The 26,224-nt window shown below is 31.9% G+C and overlaps 1 protein-coding gene across 1 annotated transcript in view; it reads right to left on the reverse strand.

Moving 5' to 3' along the window:
* Positions 1-314: 314 nt before the first annotated feature.
* LOC119603589 (hybrid signal transduction histidine kinase A) overlaps positions 315-26,224 on the reverse strand; it is a 60,713-nt gene continuing 34,803 nt past the window's right edge. The window contains exons 2-5 of the mRNA XM_037955647.1: positions 12,236-12,842; positions 4,101-4,829; positions 2,389-2,535; positions 315-2,220 (exon numbers count right to left, since the gene is read on the reverse strand). Of these exons, the coding sequence (XP_037811575.1) occupies positions 844-2,220; positions 2,389-2,535; positions 4,101-4,829; positions 12,236-12,745 (2,763 nt within the window). The 5' untranslated portion in view covers positions 12,746-12,842 and the 3' untranslated portion in view covers positions 315-843. The remainder of the gene's footprint in view (positions 2,221-2,388; positions 2,536-4,100; positions 4,830-12,235; positions 12,843-26,224) is intronic.

Consider the following 26,224-nt stretch of genomic DNA (forward strand, 5'->3'; position numbering starts at 1 on the left):
GAACTGACTAGAACTGAACTAGAACTGAACTAGAACTGACTAGAACTGAACTAGAACTGACTAGAACTGAACTAGAACTGAACTAGAACTGAACTAGAACTGAACTAGAACTGAACTAGAAACTGAACTAGAACTGAACTAGAACTGAACTAGAACTGAACTAGAACTGAACTAGAACTGAACTAGAACTGAACTAGAACTGAACTAGAACTGAACTAGAACTGAACTAGAACTGAACCAGAACTGAACTAAACTGGATCCATAATTTATGCTTATGATATTTTTAAAGTTCTAAACTGGATAACTTTGGAACCCGTCAATCGATAATACATAATAGTTAAACTAAATTCGAAAAGTTTTTATTAAATATTTTAAGTGTTTTAAAATAATTTCAAATCTTTCCACCAATAAATAAACTTTTAACTTTCATTTGATCGTCAACACCAAACTCTCCTCTTTAAACCTTTCAAATTACAGCTAGGAATAAAACGAGTTTAAATAGTTAAAAAAAACAAACAAACACACAAACAAAATAATAATTAAACAAAAAATAAATAATTTACCTAAAATAGTTAAAATAAATTCGTTAAAAAACTATGGACAGTTTTGATCTTTCCTTCGTTATTATGGTGAGTGTGAGTATTTTTTTAAGTAAAAGTAAAATAAAAATAAATTCTTTGAGTGTAAATAGCATTTCGAAATAAAAATTAAACATAAAAAATTAGGAACAAAAAGATAGTTAAATGTAAAATAAAGTTAAATAAACTCGAAGTGAAAAGTTATTAATACTAATATTTTACTCTAAAAACTGTTTAGGAAAACAGAAATAAACACTAATAAATTCTACCTGTTAGCCAGCAAACCATTAGCTGGCGGCAGTATTGTTGTGGGCGTTGTAGGAGCCGATGACGCTGAGACGGTAACACCCAATGGTGGTAAACCACTTGACGACAGAATGCCACTGACTAAACCACCCACACTAGAGCCGCCCATCGATGAGGGTGTGTTTGGTGCGCTTGCTAAACTTAAAGATCTTGGATGATTGTGTGACGCAAGGGCGGATGTATTTAAATTTTGTGTGCTGGAGGTACGGTGATGTTTGCTCGAACTACCCTTTACCAAACTGCCATTATTTTTCTGGGCCATATGGGTCTGGTAGTGTTTGGCCAAGTGAGCCTTTTGACGAAAACTTTTACCACACAAAGTGCAGGCGAAAGGTTTCTCACCGGTATGAGTTCGTATGTGTACATTAACGGAATATTTGTCCTTGAAACCTTTTGAACATATGGAACAATAGTGTAGAGAGCGCTCCTTACGTTGTCCTGGTGTCGCAGCAGATGACGAAGATGAGGAGGAAGTGGTGGAAGAGTTGTTAGTTGCGCTGGTGGCAGTGGTGTTACCACCCATGACCCCACCACCAGCCACCAAGCCATTACAATGGGTGGGACTGTTACTGCTGTTGGTGCTGCTACCACTTGAATTATTGCCATTACGATTTTGACCATTTGTTAGTGTCATATTGTTTGAGGATCCTTTGTTGTTATTCGATGTGTTGTTATTATGATTAATGACATTTGGATTGTTGTTGTTGTTGCTATTATGATGAGCTGTTGATAATGAACGTTTGTATTTTTTCGTTACTTTCGCTGTGGAGACAATGCGCTGTGTTGAAGTAGTCACTTCCGGTTTTAATGGCTGAGGTGGTGGTTGTTGCTGCTGCTGTTGTGTTGGTATTGTTGTTGCCATACCGCCTACTGGAGTCGATAGTCTACCGGCATTATTTGGTGTTGTGGCTATTGCGGACGAATGTAGACTTGTCAGCATTGGCTGATGTGCAGTTGTCACCGCTTGTATACTGCCCGTGTTGGCATTTGTGGACTGTGTTGTCGCATTGCCATTTGGTGAAATTTGCATCATCACATCATTTGCGCCATAGTCGTTTGTATTAGATCCTGCTGTACAAAACTGTTTGATTTTCTCAAAATCATCACTAAAGGCATTTTCTAATGTTAGGAACATGTCATCAACTATAAGGCTGCTGGCTTGATTACTGGCATTGTTATTACTGTTGTTATTTGGATTATTTGTGACTGGCGTTAGAGGACCATTTGTGACGGGTGAATGTGGCACAACCATATGGGGGTTATGGCCGTTGGCTGTTTGAGTATCATCGAAAATTTGTGCAGCACTTAGTGAAGTATCGGAGAAATTTAAGCCGTCCTAAAGGGAATGAAATAAAAAAATTTAAGGAAAGTTTTTCTTTATACTTTTGAAACATTTGGTAAAATTAAGTTATGTGTTAACTAACTAAGATGTCGTTGGAAGACTGTTTAGCGAATTGAAACGATTTTGTGGAAATAAAGAAAATTAAGCAAAATGTTTACTTACCGTATCAACTGGAAACAATATTCTCCTCATTTCATCATCTTTGACTGTGGGTGATGTTGACATTAACGTAATACCATTGTGCATGTGTAAACCTTTCGCATAGCCTTTACCTTGTAGAGCACTACGTAATAGTGATTCAGCTGAGTTCTGTAATTAAAGAAACATGTTTGCAATCAGAAAGACGCAATAAAAAAATTGTTCTTACTTCTATTTCAAATCTAGTTCAGTTTTAGTTCAGTTCTAGTCCAGTTCTAGTCCAGTTCTAGTTCAGTTCTAGTTCAGTTCTAGTTCAGTTCTAGTTCAGTTCTAGTTCAGTTCTAGTTCAGTTCTAGTTCAGTTCTAGTTCAGTTCTAGTTCAGTTCTAGTTCAGTTCTAGTTCAGTTCTAGTTCAGTTCTAGTTCAGTTCTAGTTCAGTTCTAGTTCAGTTCTAGTTCAGTTCTAGTTCAGTTCTAGTTCAGTTCTAGTTCAGTTCAGTTCTAGTTCAGTTCTAGTTCAGTTCTAGTTCTTCTAGTTCAGTTCTAGTTCAGTTCTAGTTCAGTTCTAGTTCAGTTCGAGTTCAGTTCGAGTTCAGTTCTAGTTCAGTTCTAGTTCAGTTCGAGTTCAGTTCTAGTTCAGTTCTAGTTCAGTTCTAGTTCAGTTCTAGTTCAGTTCTAGTTCAGTTCTAGTTCAGTTCTAGTTCAGTTCTAGTTCAGTTCTAGTTCAGTTCTAGTTCAGTTCTAGTTCAGTTCTAGTTCAGTTCTAGTTCAGTTCTAGTTCAGTTCTAGTTCAGTTTCTAGTTCAGTTCTAGTTCAGTTCTAGTTCAGTTCTAGTTCAGTTCTAGTTCAGTTCTAGTTCAGTTCTAGTTCAGTTCTAGTTCAGTTCTAGTTCAGTTCTAGTTCAGTTCTAGTTCAGTTCTAGTTCAGTTCTAGTTCAGTTCTAGTTCAGTTCTAGTTCAGTTCTAGTTCAGTTCTAGTTCAGTTCTTTCTAGTTCAGTTCTAGTTCAGTTCTAGTTCAGTTCTAGTTCAGTTCTAGTTCAGTTCTAGTTCAGTTCTAGTTCAGTTTCTAGTTCAGTTCTAGTTCAGTTCTAGTTCAGTTCTAGTTCTAGTTCAGTTCTAGTTCAGTTCTAGTTCAGTTCTAGTTCAGTTCTAGTTCAGTTCTAGTTCAGTTCTAGTTCAGTTCTAGTTCAGTTCTAGTTCAGTTCTAGTTCAGTTCTAGTTCAGTTCTAGTTCAGTTCTAGTTCAGTTCTAGTTCAGTTCTAGTTCATAGTTCTAGTTCAGTTCTAGTTTCAGTTCTAGTTCAGTTCTAGTCAGTTCTAGTTCAGTTCTAGTTCAGTTCTAGTTCAGTTCTAGTTCAGTTCTAGTTCAGTTCTAGTTCAGTTCTAGTTCAGTTCTAGTTTCAGTTCTAGTTCAGTTCTAGTTCAGTTCTAGTTCAGTTCTAGTCAGTTCTAGTTCAGTTCTAGTTCAGTTCAGTTCAGTTCAGTTCTAGTTCAGTTCTAGTTCAGTTCTCGTTCAGTTCTAGTTCAGTTCTAGTTCAGTTCTAGTTCAGTTCTAGTTCAGTTCTAGTTCAGTTCTAGTTCAGTTCTAGTTCAGTTCTAGTTCAGTTCTAGTTCAGTTCTAGTTCAGTTCTAGTTCAGTTCTAGTTCAGTTCTAGTTCAGTTCTAGTTCAGTTCTAGTTCAGTTCTAGTTCAATTCTAGTTAATATATATATTAACTGATTAATTTTCATCAACTTACCTGCTCATTATTATTATCCGTCATATGCCAATCATTATTGTTATTATGAAACTGATCCAATTGTTGGCCAATACTTAAAGCTGTTGAAACACTATCATTTGCATTTGAGACATTTCCGCTACCAGCTCCCGTCCCACTACTCGTCACCGAAATAGTGTTAAGTAAAGAAGGTAAACGTTGGTTATTGACAAGACCAGGGGCATTGCCACCACCACTACTACTATTCATAACATTTGTGGCATCACTATTCACATCCTTACAACCGTCCGTACTAAAACCACTATCATCATAAGGATATTCTGATTTAATATAACCCGGAAATGTACCCAATAGACTGTCTAAATCTAAGGTGCTATTAAGGTGAGCATCCGAATCTCGTTTTAACCATGGTTCATTACCGTTTAATACTGTCAGTGTATAAATTTGGCCATCGGTAGAGATGATATTCGAAATGGTACCATCACTATTCAGTTGTGTTTGTGGCACAGGTGTTGAGGTCAACGAAGTGGGTGTGGTTACAGGTGTTGCGGGCGAATGATGATTATGCGGTGACGTAGGATTCACCGAACTCGTGTGTAGGGGATTCAATGTCGGGGCAGGTGATGAATGATGCATTACAGAGGCTGAGGAATTATTGGTAGAGGCAGTGTTGTTTGATTGTTGCTGCCAGCAGTAACGATCTAAATCTTCAAAGATGGTAGAAGTGTGCTCCTTGTCTGTAGACCAAAACTGAAAAAGATAGTAATAAAAAAGAGATTTTATAAAAATGTTTAACTGTGTATGTGTGGTTGTAGTTAAATTTAAAAATTTAACAGATTAAGTTAAACAAAATCAACGCAATTTTCGTAAACGAAATTATTGTATTAAACAACAAATGTACCTGTCATGTTAAATGTCATCTTATTGTAGAAAAACATTAATATATTCGAATAGACCCAGCTAACGATCTAACTTAATCGCTACCAATTGACATGTGTTTGAGGTAACAAAAAAAAGTTTGAAACGAAACGAAATATCAAAGGAAATTTTCTTCCATTAAAACAAAACACTAACAAAAAGAAAGGCATTTTAAACGTGTATTACAACATGTCATAGAAATTGCATTTCTAAAACTTCAAATAAAATAGAAAAAAAACGAGATATAAAAAAACGTTACCACCACCATGTGGACAATAACATGATCTTTCAGTGGTTATTGTAAGTATTTTTTTGTTTCTCTTTTTTTCAGTTACTGATCATGTCAATAAAATCATACACGTAACCTAAAGGCACGTTATCTTTATATAGAAACGACATGACTTTTTTTCCCTCTTTGTTTTATTTTTAGAGTAAGTACTTACCACTTTAGCTGCATTGTAGTGGAAGGTACGCGTTACCAGCCACAACTAACTGTATCAGTTAGAGAAACAATATCAAAACTTAAATGCTTTGTGGAAAATTGGAGCAAATATTGTTAAAAAAAAAACCATATAGACAATCAAACATATGGCGACACGTAAAAAAAAAATTTTTTTTTTGACATGTCTGTAAGTGAAGTTGGCAGAGTGGGGATATATCTATGAATGAATGAAAACAAGGGCACGTGCTGTTTGTAACAAGAGTAAAAACCTGATGTTGGAAAAAGGTCAATTTTCTGGATTATGTTAAGATTTATAGTTTTCATACTTGTATTAGGTTTTATGATTTTAATAGAGATATTTATTACTGAAATTTTTTAAAGATTTTTTTATATGGTTTCTGAGCTGCATTTAGTTGTTGTTTGGTTTTTAAAATTAATTAATTTAAAAACTTGTAAGTTTGTTTGCTAATGGCTTTATGAAAAAGTTATGTTCAGGTTAACTTTATCTAATCCCGTTTTTTTTATTGGAAGTTCATTCGCTCTTTCGTTGCCGTTTAATCCCGAGTAATGTGGTATCCACATGATATAAAGCTTAAGTCTTGAAGAGTATTCGTTTAAGGCTCTCATACACTCCAGTACCTTCTTAGATATAACTTTATCACTTGATATCGCCCAAATTAATTTCTGTCTGATTTATTCTAATCGAGTTTACAAATTCCGTTATGGAATGGACTTTTGTCTGAAAGCTAAGGTTGATGTTACTTGGATTTTCACTATAGATCCTCAAGCCCATTTTGGGCTTGATATTTACTCTAATGTTGCCCTTGATCATGATATTCTAAGTTCCCAAACAAATTTTGGTATGAGATCGGGAGTGTCCTAATATTTGTGTATAGCCTTCCATTGCGACCAGTATACATTGATAATGTATCCCTTGTTGCCATTCTATCGGTCATCAGTGCCTCTAAGATGCGGCAATTTTTCCAAAGATAAGAGCTGTTCGCCTGTAAGTGCATCGGACACCTAAACGGCTGAACCTAAAACCATGATATTTATACAGTAGATCCAAATTTGGTCATGTAGATCCACTTAGGAGGGATTTTTGGAAATTCGAATATATAGGTAACCTAATTTCTCCTAAACAAAAACAGATACAATAAAAAGATTACACTCATCGTGGTTTATTAAAAAACCACGAAACTTGTTTCTTTTTAGTAGTAAGCGGGTAAAAACTATATGTTGGTACTTTTTTTTGGAACTCATGTATCTTTATAGCTCTGAACATGGATGTAAAGTTTATATCACATTCGTTACTTTTTGAAAAACTACGAATATAAATTTGGTACTTTTGAGGAATTCGTACGTTTAAGGGATACAAATCGTACTTATTTTTGGTACTTTTTTTATAAAATATTAATTTCTATTTATTGGTTTGTAAGTATGTATACTTATTAAAAGGCTGAAATTATGATGACGAAATTTTTCAATTAATATTTTTATTACATCAATTTTGGATAGAAAAAGTACAAAAAAGGTCATAAATATTGGAATTTATATTAATTCAAACTCATTCCAAACCCTTTCTAGGACCAAATATATAGTAATTTAAAACCTTTTTAAAACCGAATCTATAAATTAGAACATTCTGGTACACAAAGGAAAAAGAAATATAAACGCTGGTACCAAATTGACACCAAAGAGTTTATAATTTTTCAATAACATCCGTTGTCGAAGTATATGCATACGTACGACAACATTATGTAATGTTGACAATGCAACGTTGTCAACATTGCAACCATTCGTTGTCCTTCCTCTGCCGGTACTTTGTCTAAATTTTAACAAACGTGGTAAGCTCACTATAGACGACGGATTGTTTGTCAATATTGAGCTTACCACATTTGTTAACATTTATAAAACGGATGTGCATAAAATTTAGATTTCCACAACGAATTATTGCAATGTTGTCAACATTACATAGTGTTGTCGTACGTATGTATATACTCTGACAACGGATGGTATTGAAAGATTATAAACAGTTTGGTGTCAATGTGGTACCAGGCGTGTATATTTCTCTTTCCATCTGTGTACTTTTTGTCATCAAATGGTACCTCATTTATTGAACTTAAACAACAATTAAAGATTGGGAGTGTTCACGTGATATTCTATTATACATTTTAAATTTAAATTTTATTTTAATTTAACGTCGATAAGGGTTCTATAAGTTTCAATTGGGGAATATCTAGCAATGTTTGGAGATTCTTGGTTTTCATATGTAGATTTTTATACCCATCATCAAAAATGATGGGTGGTATATTTATAACACATTGAAATATTCTTCTAAGACCCATAAACGTATATATATTCTGGGTCCTTATTACAATCTAAGACGATCTAGCCATGTCCGTCCGTCTGTCTGCCTGTCTGTCTGTCTGTCTGTCTGTCCGTCTGTTGAAAACACGATAGAGTCCAAATGGAAGTAGCTAGCGAGCTGAAATTTTGCACAGATACTTTTAATCGATGCAGTTTGTTTGGTACTGGAAATGGGAAATATCGGTCCACGATTTCGCTTAGCCCCCAATCGGTCCATAATTGACCCAACCCCATATAAGGGCACCTTTAACGCTCATAACTGGCATTAAAATACGAGTAGGCATATGAAATTAAACATAAACTGAAATCTTCCTACGGACTTTGATGAAGATATATCAGTAAATTACCACTTCAGTGAAATTACTTTAACTCTCATCAGTTACTTAAAATTACTACTTAGGCGATGCAATTCGAATAAACAACTTCTTTACGAAACATTATGTACAAAAGTTAATGAAGATCGGTCTAATATTGACCCTTATATAAGATTCACTTCAGAAAATGACTTTAACGCTCATCGATGGCTTAAAAGTTTTTCCAAATTACGGTAGTTATATAGGAACTGAAATTTTTCAACTAAATTTGATGGGAATCGGTCGATAACTGATCCAACGCCCCATTATCGGTTTCCTTCAGAAAATTACTTTAAACCTCATAACTAAATTAAAGATACGAGTACAGCGATGAAATTCGATACAAATAATTATTGTATAAACCGATGAGGATAGGTCCATTGTATCTACCCTCCATATAACCACTCTTACAAAAAACAGTTAATGGTTATAGATTTTGGACAAAAAAATTTAAAGTTTTATTTCGGAATATTAGGGTCCTTACTTAAGCCCTTATTAAAGGCCCTCTTTCACATACATATGATGATAAAATCCAGCATAGATCTAATAAATGAGAAAATTTGCTTCGATAACATCTAAGTTCATTAATAACTATGATATGATGGTGGGTATATAAGATTCGGCATGGGCGAATATAACACTCTTACTTGTTTAAAATCACAAGAACTATTAAAGTCATTTACCCATTTTCTCCCCAACCAGTTGCTACCACATTTTTTCACTTGAAGTTATGTACAGACAATAAAATCAATAGTTTCTAAACTATTTTATTGTAATTTCGATTTATTTACTTTCCCATTAACCATTTTATGTCTCAAAAAAGAGATAACTTTGTTTCTTTGGTCTCAATTATGTATGTAATTTTCTATTTTATTTAGGACAAGTAATACAATTAAATTCTTATTTGTTTTTTTTTTTATAAATTCAAATAGTGTCACAAACATACAAAAGAATTTCAAAAATTTCATTGCTAAAACAAAAGACTGAAGGCACAAGCTGGTTTGTTATTCCAAATGTGCTCTAATTTAATTTAAAGTTTATAAATTGAAATATTTAGTTTAGTTTTTTTAGACAGGAAACTAAACATTTAACATTATTTTGTTAAGTTGGTAAAAAAATTTCATTTTAATTAAAATTTAACAAAAATATTTTTCATTATATTTCAATTTATCATTAAGAAATTGAGAAATAAAATAACTTTAAAATAATAAAGCTTATAAAAAAAATGCTTTATTAAAGTAGTTTACAATTATTGCCAAATAATTTAAATATATTTTTAAACACTAATACTAAACATTATACTAGTTTTATACCATAAAACTACAGGTGCTTTATTTTCCAAAACTTGCCACAAAAATACTTAGTTTCATTTTTTATATTTTGTTGAAAATACTTGCATAAATTTAATTTTCAAGTTATTTCATTATTTTGTTTAGTTTGTCTGTGTATATAGTATGTCTGTAATAAACATACAAAAATTTGTATTATTTTGTTGTTTAATCATTATTGTTTCTAATTTAGAGGCTTCTGTTTAAAGTTGGTTGATTTTTAGTTGGCTGCAGTTGGTCTATCACTCAGTCAGCCATTAAGCCAACAGGCATTTGATATTGTGTTACATATTTTTGTGGTTTAACACTTGTTATAGAGTCCATGTGACAAAAATATTAAAAAGACTAAAACATACCAAATATAAAATAATGTTTTGTGACTCTAGGAAATATACTATTTTAACTATATTAACAAGGTGTTATTTAAAAACGTGCTGGGGATTTTCGATAAGTTTTTTTTTTTTTTGCTTGCCATATTAAAAAAACAAGTGTTATAGTTAGTACAATTTGAAGACAAAATATCAATTTCAAATCAATAACATTGATATATTTAACAATTATTATAATAAATGTTTTCAACACATCATACTCTATTCCGTATACCAACCCCAAAAGCTTAAATACAAAGTATTTTAAACATTTAACAGGTTCTTAAGTTTAGTCTACTATTTCTACCATTTCTGCCATTTAAGTAAAATTAACAAAAATCCAAAAACTCATTAATATATTAAGCTCACGTGTAGCCATCTCATGAGTTGTTTTAGAAACTCACAGATGTTAAATTTAATAACATTAAATGCGTAAATAACAAAAAATTACACGCTTTTACTGTCAAGTGTCATACGCTTATTCAAAGTTAAAATATTCATATACGCCAAACAAAAACTACAGCATAAATCAACTGCAAACATCATACTGTGGCAGCAGTCATGATATATTACCCTCATACAAATATAACCAAAAAAAATTTCTCCCAAAAAAAAAAAAAAAAAAAAAAAAAACTCTTTAAAAAAGTAATTATATGTGAGAATATACGAAATTACGAATGCAATTTTTTTCTCATATATTTTTAAATATTATTTTAAAATAAACACTTAACAGCATACAATATGCGACTGTTGTTTAAGAATAAATTAACCAGGACCACATAAAATTTTGCAATAATTTAATTAAAAATTCAGGTTTTTGCTGTTTAAAATTGCATAAAAACTAAATTAAATTCAATTAGTTGGGTGCTATTAATCGAAAATTTAATCTGTATATAATTACTGCAGGTTTGTGTTTTAAGTCTTTTGTTTGAATTATTGTACTTGTATCTAGTTTGCTTAATTTTAATAGTCGCCACGCGAGTTAGTAGAGGGTGTTTGATTACCTTCCTAGAAGAAAGAAAATTGTCAAAAAAAAACTAGTTCCGTGTCTGGTTATTTAGGGTAGGGACTGGTTCTAGTTTAAAAGTTATTGAACTATAAATACACGTTTAACCTTTTGGAACATCATTAAAAATGTTTATATTCATACAGCTGTAGAGGGGAGAGTTCTATTGGCACAGTTCAAACATGTTAACTTATCCCAGGAAGGGAGTGACAGAGAGTCTAGTCTATAGTCTGGTCTATAGATTAGTCCATAGTTTAGTTTATAGTTAAGTTTACAGTTTAGTCTATTGTCTAGTCTATTACCTAGTTTATAGACTAGCCTATAGACTCTTCTATAGTCTAGTCTTTAATCTAGTCTATACTCTAGTGTATAGTCTAGTCTATAGTGTAGTATATATTCTTGTCTAGTCCATAGTCTAGAATCTAGTCTACAGTCTAATTTATACACTACAGGTTTATGCTGATATTTGCACAGCTCAAACATCTTTACTCATCACAGGAAGGGAAAGAGAGAGTCTAGTCTATAGTCTAGCCTATACTCTAGTCTTTATTGTAGTCTATAGTCTGGTCTATAGTTTAGTCTATAGATTAGTGTCTAGTATAGTATATAGTTTAGTCCATAGTCTGGTCTATTTTAAAGTCTATAGTCTAGCCTATAGTCTCTTCTATAGTCTAGTCAATAGTATAGTCTTTGATATAGTCTAGACTCTACTGTAAAGTCTAGTCTATAGTGTAGTCTATATTCATGTCTATAGTCTAGCCCATAGTCTAGAGTGTAGTATATAGTCTAATCTATTGTCTAGTCAATAGACTAGTGTATAGTCTGGTCTATAGGCCATATAGACCTAGTTCCGTGTGTGGTACTTTAGGACAGGGAGTGGCTCTAGTATAAAAGTTATTTTACCATAAAGATACGTTTCACCTAGTCTGCAGTCTAGTCTATTGTCTAGTCTATAGTCTAGTCTATAGTCTAGTCTATAGTCTAGTCTATAGTCTAGTCTATAGTCTAGTCTATAGTCTAGTCTATAGTCTAGTCTATAGTCTAGTCTATAGTCTAGTCTATAGTCTAGTCTAGTCTAGTCTATAGTCTAGTCTATAGTCTAGTCTATAGTCAAGTCAGGTCTATTCTAGCCAATTCTAAACTAATATATCTGGTTCATAGTATATTCTATTGTCTAGTTTATAGTCTTGCCTATAGTTTAGTCTATAGTAAATTCTAAATTATAGTCTGGTCTATAGTCCAGTATTAATCTATTTTAGAGTCTACCTCCCTAATTCATAGCCTACCGATTTTAATGCAACTTCCGAACTTGCAGTTAGTAGGAAATAAACCTGAAACGCTTAAAAATATATTTACATGTAATAAACTTACCTCATAACCATGTAATGTTGGATCTGTTGTACTCGCAGAACTACCATCACTTAAACCACTAGCATCATTATGACTGTCACCACCTCTAGTACCTATACTAACATTGCCACCATTACCACCACCGCCACCACCATCATGTGTCATTGTTCGTTCCGTGCTAGAAGTGTGTTGTTGTTGATGTTGGTGTTGAGACGCATGATGAGGATGTGTATTATTACTGTGATGATGTTGCTGTTGTTGTTGTTGTGTCATTGAGAGCGGAGGTTGTGGCTGCTGTTGATGTTGTGTTTGTTGCTGCTGTGGCGTATGATGATGGTGATGATGATGTTGCTGCTGCTGCTGCTGTTGATGATTATGATGACTATGATGTAAATTAACATTGACGCCTAGGCCAATACCCATATCGGGTGCTGTGACAAAATCGAAAAAATCTGTTTTCGATATATCCTCCGGACGAAAGGATTCACTAATATCCATGCCAGTGGATGACATTTCATCGGTGCCAATCATTTAGGCAGGTTGTAGGTGTAAAAGACACACTTTTATTTATTAATTGTTGCGGCAGAGGAATTTATTTACAATTTATTTGTTTTTAATTAAAGTACAGCTGCAACGAAACAGAGGGAGAATGAAAAGAAAATAAATTAATACATAAATTTCAACAAATATGTTAAAAATGCAAGAAATTTTAAAATACTTTATATAAGTCTGATAACTCTAATCTATATAATGGACATGCTGTCTATCACGTTTAAATATTTCTTTTTGTTGTATTTTTCTACCAAAGAGTCTTTAAGTGTTTTAAACACTTATTCTGTGTTTTATTTATTTGTTGTTCATGTACACTAAAGTATTTTATTTATAAGAAGTAAAAAAAAAAAAAAAAAAATTATACAAAATTTCAAAATAAAACTATAAATCTTATTGACAGAAAAGGGTGACAAAGTGTAAACACGATTTTGTAACCAAATCGCAAAAAAAACTATAACAGAGAGGAAAAAACTTTAAAACATTTCGCAGTAAATACCACAATGATTTGCATAGAATGCGATACAAGATTCGTAACGAAAAAATACAAGATACAAGACAATTTTGAAATTTTGTCCTAAATTGTTTGTTTGTTGTTCGGTCGGTTGGTGGTTTGGTTGATCTGCTGCTGCTGCTGATTTGTTGTTGTTTTTAAAACCACTAAGTGTTTTAAACTACTCAATTTGAGTGACGTTTGTTGACCAAGTCCAGTGGCACACGAATTCAACAAAAAAATTTTGGAGGAAAAAACTTACAAAAGTAATAAATAAACTAAAACACTAACAAATAAATAAAAAAACATAAAATTGAAATCAAAAGAAAACTAAAAACAGAAGGCAGAAATCAATTTATCTAAATAAAACCAAAATAACAGAAAAAAAACTATATTAAGATTTCTTTACAAAAACGTCAATCGCATGGCAAGACGGACAAAAGTTTTTATATACCTTAAGATATCGAGAAAAGTGCAAAAACTGTTTTTAAACACATGTCAAATTGTTGCACTATGACTACACTATATGCCACCAAAACAAACAAACACTATCAACACACATACATATGTACATACGTAAGTATTGGTATGTTCGTTCATTCATTCATTAAGACCATAAAAGACTATAATGTTTGATTTATAGAAAAAGAGGAAAAAATCCAGAAACTATATTCCACGAGCAGCATTTTACACGCTTTGATCAGCTGCTGGTGCTAATGCTGCTTAATGTGCTGTGTGCCATAGAGGAGTAGGTTTTTTTTGTATTCCTTCTCCATTTTTCTAGTGTTTTACAGTTGCAGTTTGACAATACGACTCTATATTTCTTTGTATTAAAGAAAAAAGAAATCAACCTCTACCCATCACGATCTCTTGATATTTTTCTCCAGACTTACATATTTTTTTTTGTATGCTTTTAAGTTATTTCTTATTGCAATTTTAGTTTTTTCTTTTTTACTCCTTTTGCTCTACGTAAGTCATTTCAATTATTTGGCGATTTTTATTTCGAATTCAGTGTAATTGGATATTGTGTCTTGAAATCTGTCTTTCTTTAATGTTGCACTCAATGTAGACACAAAAGATTTACAATGTCTATTATTACAGCTGTAATGCGGCAGTGAATAGAGCAAATATTTTTTTTAATAATAAATAGAAAATAAAAATAAGTAATAATGTTAATAATTGCTTAATATATTTAAATTAATTTAAGTAGGGTATTTGCAGCAGGTGGTATTCATTTGGGGGAGAAATTTCTTCTTGATTACTATTGCGGTTCATGTACACTGAGTTAGTTAGTTAGTTAGTTAGTTAGTTAGTTAGTTAGCTAGTTAGTTAGTTAGTTAGTTCGTTAGTTAGTTAGTTAGTTAGTTAGTTAGTTAGTTAGTTAGTTAGTTAGTTAGTTAGTTAGTTAGTTAGTTAGTTAGTTAGTTAGTTAGTTAGTTCGTTCGATTCGTTAGTTAGTTCGTTAGTTCGTTCGTTCGTTCGTTAGTTAGTTCGTTCGTTAGTTAGTTCGTTAGTTCGTTCGTTCGTTAGTTAGTTCGTTCGTTCGTTCGTTCGTTCGTTCGTTCGTTCGTTCGTTCGTTCGTTCGTTCGTTGTTCGTTCGTTCGTTCGTTCGTTCGTTCGTTCGTTCGTTCGTTCGTTCGTTCGTTCGTTCGTTCGTTGTTCGTTCGTTCGTTCTTCGTTTTCGTTCGTTTCGTTCGTTCGTTCTTCGTTCGTTCGTTCGTTCGTTCGTTCGTTCGTTCGTTCGTCGTTCGTTCCGTTCGTTCGTCGTTCGTTCGTTCGTTCGTTCGTTCGTTCGTTCGTTCGTTCGTTTCTTCGTTCGTTCTTTCGTTCGTTCGTTCGTTCGTTGTTTCGTTCGTTCGTTCGTTCGTTCGTTTCGTTCGTTCGTTCGTTCGTTCGTTCGTTAGTTCGTTCGTTCGTTCGTTCGTTCGTTCGTTCGTTCGTTTCGTCGTTCGTTTCGTTCGTTCGTTTCGTTCGTTCGTTCGTTCGTTCGTTCGTTCGTTCGTTCGTTCGTTCGTTCGTTCGTTCGTTTCAGTTCGTTCGTTCGTTCGTTCGTTCGTTACGTTCGTTCGTTCGTTCGTTCGTTCGTTCGTTCGTGCGTTCGTTCGTTTCGTCTAAGTTCGTTCGATTCGTTCGTTCGTTCGTTCGGTTTCGTTTCGTTCGTTCGTTCGTTCCGTTCGTTCGCGTTCGTTGTTCGTTGTTCCGTTCGTTCGTTCGTTTCGTTCGTTCGTTCGTTCGTTCGTTCGTTCGTTCGTTCGTTCGTTCGTCGTTCGTTCGTTCGTTCGTTCGTTCGTTCGTTCGTTCGTTCGTTTCGTTCTTCGTTCGTTCGTTCGTTCGTTCGTTTCGTTGTTGCGTTCGTTCGTTCGTTCCGTTCGTTCGTTCGTTCGTTCGTTCGTCGTTCGTTCGAGTCGGTCGTTCCGTTCGTTCGTTCGTTCGTTCGTTCGTTCTTCGTTCGTTCGTTCTTTCGTTCGTTCGTTCGTATCGTTCGTTCGTTTCTTCGTCGTTCGTTCGTTCGTTCGTTGTTCGTTCGTTCGTTTCGTTCTCCTTCTCCTAGCCTCACGCCTCTTGCATCACTTACGTAAGTGGAGTTTGATTGGTTTAAGGCTAATCAATAAGTTAATATCAATCCTTAATGAAAACCGAGGGAACTGCGTCTGGGAAACTGGGATTCCAAAGTCACCAAATTATAATTTTAACAAAAATTCCTAATTAATATCTCTTCACTGTCCACATGAACAACAAATCTGATAATAGAAACAATCAATGACTGAAAAAAAAACTCATTTGTTTTATCAACACAATTCTCAGTTGCCACAACGACAATAACAACAAATGATAGAAAACATTTGTTTTGATACATGTACAACACGAGTGAAAAAAGTAGCAAATTAGAAATTTATTTTATTTTTATTTTAAACAAATCTCAACATGATGATGTTTCTGTATTTTGACTATTTTTTATTTGGTGTTTTCTTCTCTGCAACAAACAACAAAATAACAGCAACAACAACAACTAATGATTATCATGATTTTGACAAAAACGAATAAAAAAATGTTTTAACAAAAAGTAATAGAAGAAAACAAGATAGTACAACACCGGGTAGACAACAAAAACATGTAGTTAGTTATTTTGGTCAAAATAAACTTGTACAGCAGAGAAACACTATTAAATAAAAGGAAACAATACTTTAACAAACAGCACCCACTTACAGGGAGATTTGGTGGCTAAAGCCAAAGATGACTATGGAGAAGCGGTTGATGATGACGATGATGATGTAGCACCCACAAGCAAGGCCATTGCAAAAAAGCAAGATGTTTCTTTTGTATACAACTATGACAACCTGGCTTTCTAGGAAGGTAGTAGAAAAAGAAAATAACATTACTACTGTTTTTAGACATTTTTTTTTTGTATACAAATTTTATTCCATTTTGTTAAACACTACATCACATCGTATGCTGCAGGCGTTTAATAAGTTTTGTAATAAAGTTTTCCTTGTCCCGATTGATGTCATATCTGTCGTAAGTATATAAAATAATTTAAAGATTTTATTTATAATATGAAGTTTTTGCAAAAATAAATTATTTTAATTTTTGGGTAGAATACTTTTTTTTAGTCTATAGCCTAGTCCATAGTCTGGTACATAGCATTTTCAATAGCCTAGTCTATAGTCTAGTCTATAGTATAGTCTAGTCTATAGTCTATAGTCTAGTTTATAGTCTAGTCTATAGTCTAGTCTATTGTCTAGTCTATAGTACAGTCTATAGTCTAGTTTATAGTCTAGTCTATAGTCTAGTCTATAGTTTAGTATATAGTCTAATCTATAATCTAGTCTATAGTCCAGTATTTAGTCTGGTCTGTAGTCTAGTCTATAGTCTACAATTATATATTTTTACTATTAGTATTTCTATAGGTTTGCACATTTCACATTATAACCTAAGGCTTTTACTTATATATCCCATTTATTTATGTAAATACTATTAATCAAGAATTTCAATTTCTAAACATTATGACACGTTTTTTCTTGCAAGGCTCTTTTTTTTTTGTTGAGGCGACAGGTGATTTAGTTTAACCATCAGTTTCATCTTTCATGTTCATTTCTTCAAAATTTAATTGTAGTTAATATTTAAAATAAATAAACGAAAAATAAAAACTAAAGAAAATAAACCTCCAAATGATTGCTTTCATAATGTTGCCGCAGAGACCAACCAATGATTAAATTGTTGGCAAAATACAAACCAAAAGACGAGATGACACAAGTTATAATTATATTTTTCTTTTAAATGTACAAAAGCAAAGAAAGAGAAAAAATTCATTATAATCATTTTCATTTGTTTCTTTTTTTCGCCAGACTGACTGACTTTGCTGACTGGTGTGTTTCATTTTGTTTTTGTTTGTAACCAATTTTATTTGATTAATGACAATTTTAAGTTGTCGACGCCAGGTGAAGACCTGTGGTTAGAAATTAATGTCGCTGATTTTAATGAATGAAGACAAAAATAGACAAGTCATATATTTATATCAACGCCACATTTAACATGAGTTAGCTGTTTAGGTTTTATTTCCATTTTTTTCTTAATTAATAAAATAAAGCATAGCAAATTTTTTATTTCATGGAGGTTTTGAAAAGACTTTGTTTCTGTGAGTAATATATGTAAATTTTAGTTGAACAAAAAGGATTGAATTTATATTTAATAAACTTTTACAAGTTTTGAAAATTTCATTTAATTATCGTATCTGACCTAAGTGCAAATTAGATTATTTTTATCAATGACGTTTTGAAAGTGTGGAAGTATCCTTTAAAGTTAACTAACTAACTACTAACTAACTAACTAACTAACTACTAACTAACTAACTAACTAACTACTAACTAACTAACTAACTAACTAACTAACTACTAACTAACTAACTAACTAACTAACTAACTACTAACTAACTAACTAACTAACTAACTAACTAACTAACTACTAACTAACTAACTAACTAACTAACTAACTAACTAACTAACTAACTAACTAACTAACTAACTAACTAACTAACTAACTACTAACTAACTACTAACTAACTAACTACTAACTAACTAACTAACTAACTAACTACTAACTAACTAACTAACTAACTAACTAACTAACTAACTAACTAACTAACTAACTAACTACTACTAACTAACTAACTAACTAACTAACTAACTAACTAACTAACTAACTAACTAACTAACTAACTACTAACTAACTAACTAACTAACTAACTAACTAACTAACTAACTAACTAACTAACTAACTAACTAACTAACTAACTAACTAACTAACTAACTAACTAACTAACTAACTAACTACTACTAACTAACTAACTAACTAACTAACTAACTACTAACTAACTAACTAACTAACTAACTAACTAACTACTAACTAACTAACTACTAACTAACTAACTAACTACTAACTAACTAACTAACTAACTAACTAACTAACTAACTAACTAACTAACTAACTAACTAACTAACTAACTAACTAACTAACTAACTAACTAACTAACTAACTAACTAACTAACTAACTAACTAACTAACTAACTAACTAACTAACTAACTAACTAACTAACTAACTAACTAACTAACTAACTACTAACTAACTAACTAACTAACTAACTAACTAACTAACTACTAACTAACTAACTAACTAACTAACTAACTAACTAACTACTAACTAACTACTAACTAACTAACTAACTACTAACTAACTAACTAACTAACTAACTACTAACTAACTACTACTAACTAACTAACTAACTAACTAACTAACTAACTAACTACTAACTAACTAACTAACTAACTAACTAACTAACTAACTAACTAACTAACTAACTAACTAACTAACTAACTAACTACTAACTAACTAACTAACTAACTACTAACTAACTAACTAACTACTAACTAACTAACTAACTAACTAACTAACTAACTAACTAACTAACTAACTAACTAACTAACTAACTAACTAACTACTAACTAACTAACTAACTAACTAACTAACTAACTAACTAACTAACTAACTAACTAACTAACTAACTACTAACTAACTAACTAACTAACTAACTAACTAACTAACTAACTAACTAACTAACTAACTAACTAACTAACTAACTAACTAACTAACTAACTAACTAACTAACTAACTAACTAACTAACTAACTAACTAACTAACTAACTAACTAACTAACTAACTAACTAACTAACTAACTACTACTAACTACTAACTAACTAACTAACTAACTAACTAACTAACTAACTAACTAACTAACTAACTAACTAACTAACTAACTAACTAAACTAACTAACTAACTAACTAACTACTAACTAACTAACCTAACTAACTAACTAACTAAACTAACTAACTAACTAACTAACTACTAACTAACTAACTAACTAACTAACTAACTAACTACTACAACCTAACTAACTAAACTACTAACTAACTAACTAACTAACTACTAACTAACAACTAACTAACTAACTACTAACTAACTACTAACTAACTAACTAACTAACTACTACTAACTACTAACTACTAACTAACTACTAACTAACTAACTAACTAACTACTACTACTAACTACTACTAACTAACTAACTAACTAACTAACTAACTAACTAACTACTAACTAACTAACTAACTAACTAACTAACTAACTAACTACTAACTAACTAACTACTAACTAACTAACTAACTAACTAACTAACTAACTAACTAACTAACTAACTAACTAACTAACTAACTAACTAACTAACTAACTAACTAACTAACTAACTAACTAACTAACTACTAACTAACTAAATACTAACTAACTAACTAACTAACTAACTAACTAACTAACTAACTAACAACTAACTAACTAAATAACTAACTAACTAACTAACTAACTAACTAACTACTAACTAACTAACTATCTAACTAACTAACTAACTACTAACTACTACTAACTAACTAACTAACTAACTAACTAACTACTAACTAAGGGGAATCGGTAGCCCACTGTACCTTGTACTCTCCTTTTTATTGGATAAGTCTTTTCGGGTGTATGTAGTGGCTGCTCTATAAACCCAAACTCTCGAGAAAATAATGCTAACTGATGCACTTTAAAGTCTACATTTCTTGATAATATTTTGCCGAAATAACAAAACACTATTGGAGGGAATCGTATTTCGGTCTGCCAATTACCTCTTTTTATGCTGTTGCCGAATCAGCTGATGCCATTCTATCTGCGTGGTTGTTTTTACGTTTCAGAAGTTCAGCAACGGGGTCGAAAAAGTCAATTCTGCTTAAAGCTCTTCAATTTATACCCTTCTCACAAAGGTAAATAGTATCAAACTGCTGTTATTTTGCTGTCTTTTAAGTTAAAAATCCAAAGGCTTCAATATTTCATTTACTTTAATCTTAATTATTACCGCAAACATACATACATTTTAAGCCTTACAGATTGTACACTCCATTGCAACAATAAAACAAATATTTAATTACTTTTTTAACACGGAAGAAACATATTTTCCTTATATCATCATATTAATGTCTTAGAAAAGTGCTAAATATTAGACGTTTTAATTGCTTTATTACACAATAATATAGATAATAATAAAATTGAGTTTAGTTTTTGTTACAGGTGTTTTTACGAGCACATTATAAAAAAACACTTTGGTATATGAATTAAAAGTTTTGGTAGGTTAAACAAAATAAATTTATCGGGCACATAATTAATTCTATTAACAATTTATGTATTGTGGACTCTGCAGAAAACAAACTTTTATAAAGAAAATATTATCGCTATTAATAAATAACGGTGTAAAAACTTGAATGTATAGCGTGCCAGCAGCTTAAATTTTGTAATTGTAATATAAATTTTACTTATTAAATTGGAAAACTATATATTTAAACATATAAAGAAGAGGCAAATAAACTTGAGAAATTACAAATAAATAAAAATTAATATAAACAGGATTCTATGACTGTGTCATTGCAATTTTAAGCAAAACGTAACGAATCTATCTGCTTAAATACAATGAAATTTGTTTAAATAAATAATTGCTTAAAAGTTTTTTGATTATCTAAACAAAACAGTTATTGTAGCTAAAAAATGCCAAAAACAACAACAACAACAACACATTATAAAAGAAATCAACAAACAAGTTTGTTGCTTAAGTCTTTCGTTTTATTTGTAAGACTTTTCTTCACTCATTGTTAAATCAAATCATTTGTGTTAGAAAAAACGCTTTTTTCTTTTACATACATAATTTTTTAGTTAAAAATGATTTTCAATTCGGTATTTTGTTTTTTGTTAAAGCCATAGTTACCGTTATCTTTAGGTATTAGCATGAAAAATGAAAAATATATATTGATTTTTTCCACTGCGCTACGATTACTTATGCTCAATAATCATTAAAGCTGATAAAAATCTGTATAAAATTTTTTTCTTTCATGAATAAATTTTGTCTTAAGAAAACAGCTTTATAAATGAGCCATAAAGTGAAGAAGTAGAAAAAAAAACCTAAACGTCATCTAAGCACGTACATACATACGTCTGGCACAATTTTTTTCCGGCGACTTTTTTACAAAATTATTTTGTTTTATAGTTTTTTATAAAAAAACACACTTGTCGTTTATTGTAATCATACTTTTATTAAGTTTTTTTTTTCTATGTATAATTTTATTTGTTGCATATGTTTTAGCTACTTGATATTTTGTTTTTGTAAATTGTAAGATTTTTTTTCTTTACTTTTCTTAACTCTGGGGAGTTTAAAAAAAAGCAAGCATTACAGGCACATTTACTTGAATCATGAAAGCAATTTTACATTAAAAAGATTAGATTTAATTAAAGAAAATAAAAAAAAAAAACAAATAAATTAGTTGTTTATTAAAGAATTATGTTAAAATTTAATGTTTTTAAACAAAATGTTAATATTCATTTAATAAAACTATTTATGTTTATTGAAAATTTTGTAATTGATTAGTATTTGATTTGTTATAATAAAAACTTTGCTTGAAACAGGAATCATGCTAAAAAAGTTGCGAAAGATCTCAATAATGGTAATTTTCAATTTCTGGCAACATTGACCACACTATGGGCAGAGGTTCACCTTCGAGAGTCTTTTTCAACCACAGGGGGAGCTAAAGACACACCCCTGCCCCATTGTATTCCATAAGGAACATGCAGGCGGAAAATTTTTGTGCATACGCCAAGCATAACCACTTTGATCAGACCAACGCGTAAATTCTGAAATGCCTCAGTCGCATCACTTCTTTTTTACTTTTCGCCGTACAACGACTTCAAATAAACCAAAGACAAGTTCATACTGTGGTAAGTCTGGTATGAACAGAGTAGAGCCTAAATATACACTAACAAGCAAGGACTTTACCTCTCATCCATCACCAATCAACCCAATACCACACACATGAACGTGTGGGTGAGCGTTTCCCTGATTCATCCCATATGTTATTTATATGACATCAACTAATTTCCAACATTTAGCTCCAGAGCTCCAGCCGTTGTCTCTACGGCCACAATACCAAACTTATCACAATATAAGTGACTTTTCCAATAACAAAGACCGAAACTCTGAACTGTCGGCCACCGGTTCCCGTGGTACCAGAAGAAGTGAGGGTATAGACAGCGCAGTCGATGAAACTATGTACCTCTGTCTGTCTGTCTGTCTGTCTGTCTGTCTGTCTATCTATCTGTCTGTCTGTTTGTTTGTCTGTCTATCTGTTTGTCTGTCTATCTATCTCTCTGTTGAAATCAAATTTCTGAAGAACCCAGATATCTTCGGGATCCAAGTCTACCACGGTTACTCTGAAGTTACCATTCCAATAACAAAGACCGAAACTGTGACCTGTCGGCCACCGGTTCCCGTATGTTTGGTTATCTGATCAGACCGAGAGTCAAATGACTCCCAAAGTTTAAAGTGAGAAGTTCAGCAAGTTAATATGAAACAGGAGGGAGTGAGGGTATAGACTGCGCAGTAGATTAAGCTATATTCGTCTGTCTGTCTATTTGTCCATCTATCTGTTTGTCTAATAAAATCCATTTTCTAAAGACTCCAGATATCTTTGGGATTCAAGTCTTCAATTTTTGTACTTGCATATCAAAACACCAGGAAAACTACAATAACAATCAGCTTCATTGTTATATCTTGTTATACCCTACACCCCTATAGTGGGAAGGGTATTATGGTTTTGTGCTGAAAGTATACCGATTGACTCAGAATCACTTTCTGAGTCGATTTAACGATGTCCGTCCGTTCATCCGACCGTCCGTGAGTTTATGTAAACGTTTTTATCAAAGTACAGGTATTTACAGGCAATTTTGAAGATAATTTGATGAAATTTGGCATACACCTTTTTTTGATCCAAGGGCGAAGCCTATGTGGTTAAAATCTGCCTAAATGGTTAAAATCGGTCCATTGTTTCACCTAACACCCATATAACTGAACCCCCGAAAAGGGCTTTTGAGCTCATAATTATGTTTAATATGATTGTATCTCAATAAAAGTTCGCACAACTAGGTTTTATATAAGCCTTGATGGCCTTGCCGAATTCCGAAATGGTCGGACCTCATTTGACCCTAGCTCCCATACAAAGCCACCTTCAGAAAGTGACTTCAATGGTACTATCAATAATTAATATTTTTCATCAAAATTTTAATTATAAAATTACTAAATACTAGTAATACAGACAAAAATTGAGCCTGAGAAAATATTTATTGAATACAACGCATTAGAGAGACATCACTCTTCAAAGCAACAAAATAAAAACCAATTAAAGCGTAAAACTCAATAAAATTCTAAAAATTTTACCGCAAAAAATAACAGAAAACTAGAGTGAGATTCTTGATTTAATGATTTCAAATTAAAAAAATGTTACCAACTATTTAAATTCTCAAATACTTGGCAAGTAAAACATTTAAAGCAATTTGTTGGCTCTTAAGTAAAAAAACAGCAAAACACTAATGAAAAACTGAAATCAACGAACATAAATATATATACATATAACACAATATTGTTTGAATTTTTATAAAGAATCAAAAAAAAAAAACTTTATTTGACTTTAAAATCAACAACAACAACAACCACATCATCATCATTCTCATCATTAGAAAGACAAGACTTTGAGGTATATTTAAGTGTATTGAAAAGAAGGAAGGCACAGCAAAAAAACGCCAGTACTAAAGCTAAATGAACAGACATCAACACCTGATAGCCAAAACATTTTTAACATTTCAAAAAAACAAAGCCGACCAGAAGCAAAATTTTAAACATGTAGCAAGAGCACAAAACTAAAAAAACAACTAAAACTAAAAAATACTAAGCTGACAGCAGAAGTTAAAAGAGGCAACAACAACAGCCAACAAAATATCGACAGCTACATAGTTAAGAGGTATTAGACGCCAACAAGTAGTGTATAAAAATCACTATAAAAAATCACCAACAATATTCCACTAAACGAACTCTCTAACTCTAGTCCACTCTATGGACCCACCAAACAAACAAAAAATATCATCTACAAACAAAAATTATTTATATATAAAGAAAAACGTTAAATGTAAATTTAACGTTGAGAATCTTTAGTCTTTTGCAGAGAAAAAAAAAACGCATTTTCTAGCTAAATATACTATGGGACAGGAAATCTCAAAAGAAATGAAATTATTTAAACGGAAATAGATATTTTGTTGCTGTTTAAATGTTTAATTTTTGCACAAAAAAGAGGACAACTTTCGCAATAGAAATTTACCGGAAAGTGGAATATTTGCATATAATTAATTTGTTTTTTTTTTTTTTTTGGACACTAAATTAGGAATAGTTAGACAAAAAACATAATTCAATTATAGTTCGCACACTATTTTATTAAAAAGTTGCAATTATATCCTGCTTATTTTCTAGATATAGAAAGAAATAATCTTGTGAATGAGTCTTTACTGTCGTACGAAAATTTTAATTGACTATAAACTGTAACAACACAGAAACTCGTAAGACGAAAAAAAAAGAGAATTTTTGAGACTTTTATCTGCAATAACTCCGTTAACCTTCTTCTTTAAGAAGCATTGTTTTTAGAAGCCAAGTTCATTAAAGATGCTGTAACAAAAATTCAACAAACTTCGCTGATCCATAGTGCATTAAATAATACAAATATAGTGGACAAGAAACAAAAAAAAAAAAAAAAAATGCAAATAAATGGAAAAAATACTTTAAAATCTCAACTATCACTACAAGTGTATGTAAATGCGTTTTTATAGCGGCTTCTTAAACAGCAACAAAAATATGTTGCATATTTGAAATTGTACATGATTTTGAAGCTCTTGTTGCTTACGTTACGTTAACAGCTCAAACATCGTTGACGGTGTTAACACTCAAGATTTACTCCACTTTACAAATAAACCCAACGAACAAAATATTTGAAACAAATTGTAATAGAGTCTAATGCTATACAAACTAGCCTATAGACTAAACTAAAGACTCTACTTTAGAGTAGACTATAGAATAGAATATAGACTAAACTATAGACTAAACTATAGACTAAACTATAGACTAGACTATCATATGGACTAAACTATAGAGACTAGACTATATACTAGACTATACTCTAGTCCATAGACTAGACTATTGATTCGAATATAGAGCATACTAGAGACTAGAATCGAGGTAAGACTAGAGTCCAGACTATAGATTAGACTATAGACTCGCCTACAGACTAGTTGAGTCAAAAGTCGAGTCTATAGTCCAGTCTTTAGACTAGACTATAAACTTGACTATAGAATACACCATAGGCTATACTATAGGCTCGGCTATAGACTATAACCAAGACTTTCGACTCAACTATAGACTAGATTATAGACTTATAAACTAAACTATAGACTTGACCATAGACTCGACTATAGACAAGACTAGACTATAGACTAGACCACAGGCTAGATTATGGACTAGACTATGGA

The sequence above is a fragment of the Lucilia sericata genome, unplaced genomic scaffold (assembly GCF_015586225.1).
Source record: "Lucilia sericata isolate MDLA Ls3-8-SP2 unplaced genomic scaffold, ASM1558622v1 Contig000313F_arrow, whole genome shotgun sequence".
Lineage (NCBI taxonomy): Eukaryota > Metazoa > Arthropoda > Insecta > Diptera > Calliphoridae > Lucilia > Lucilia sericata.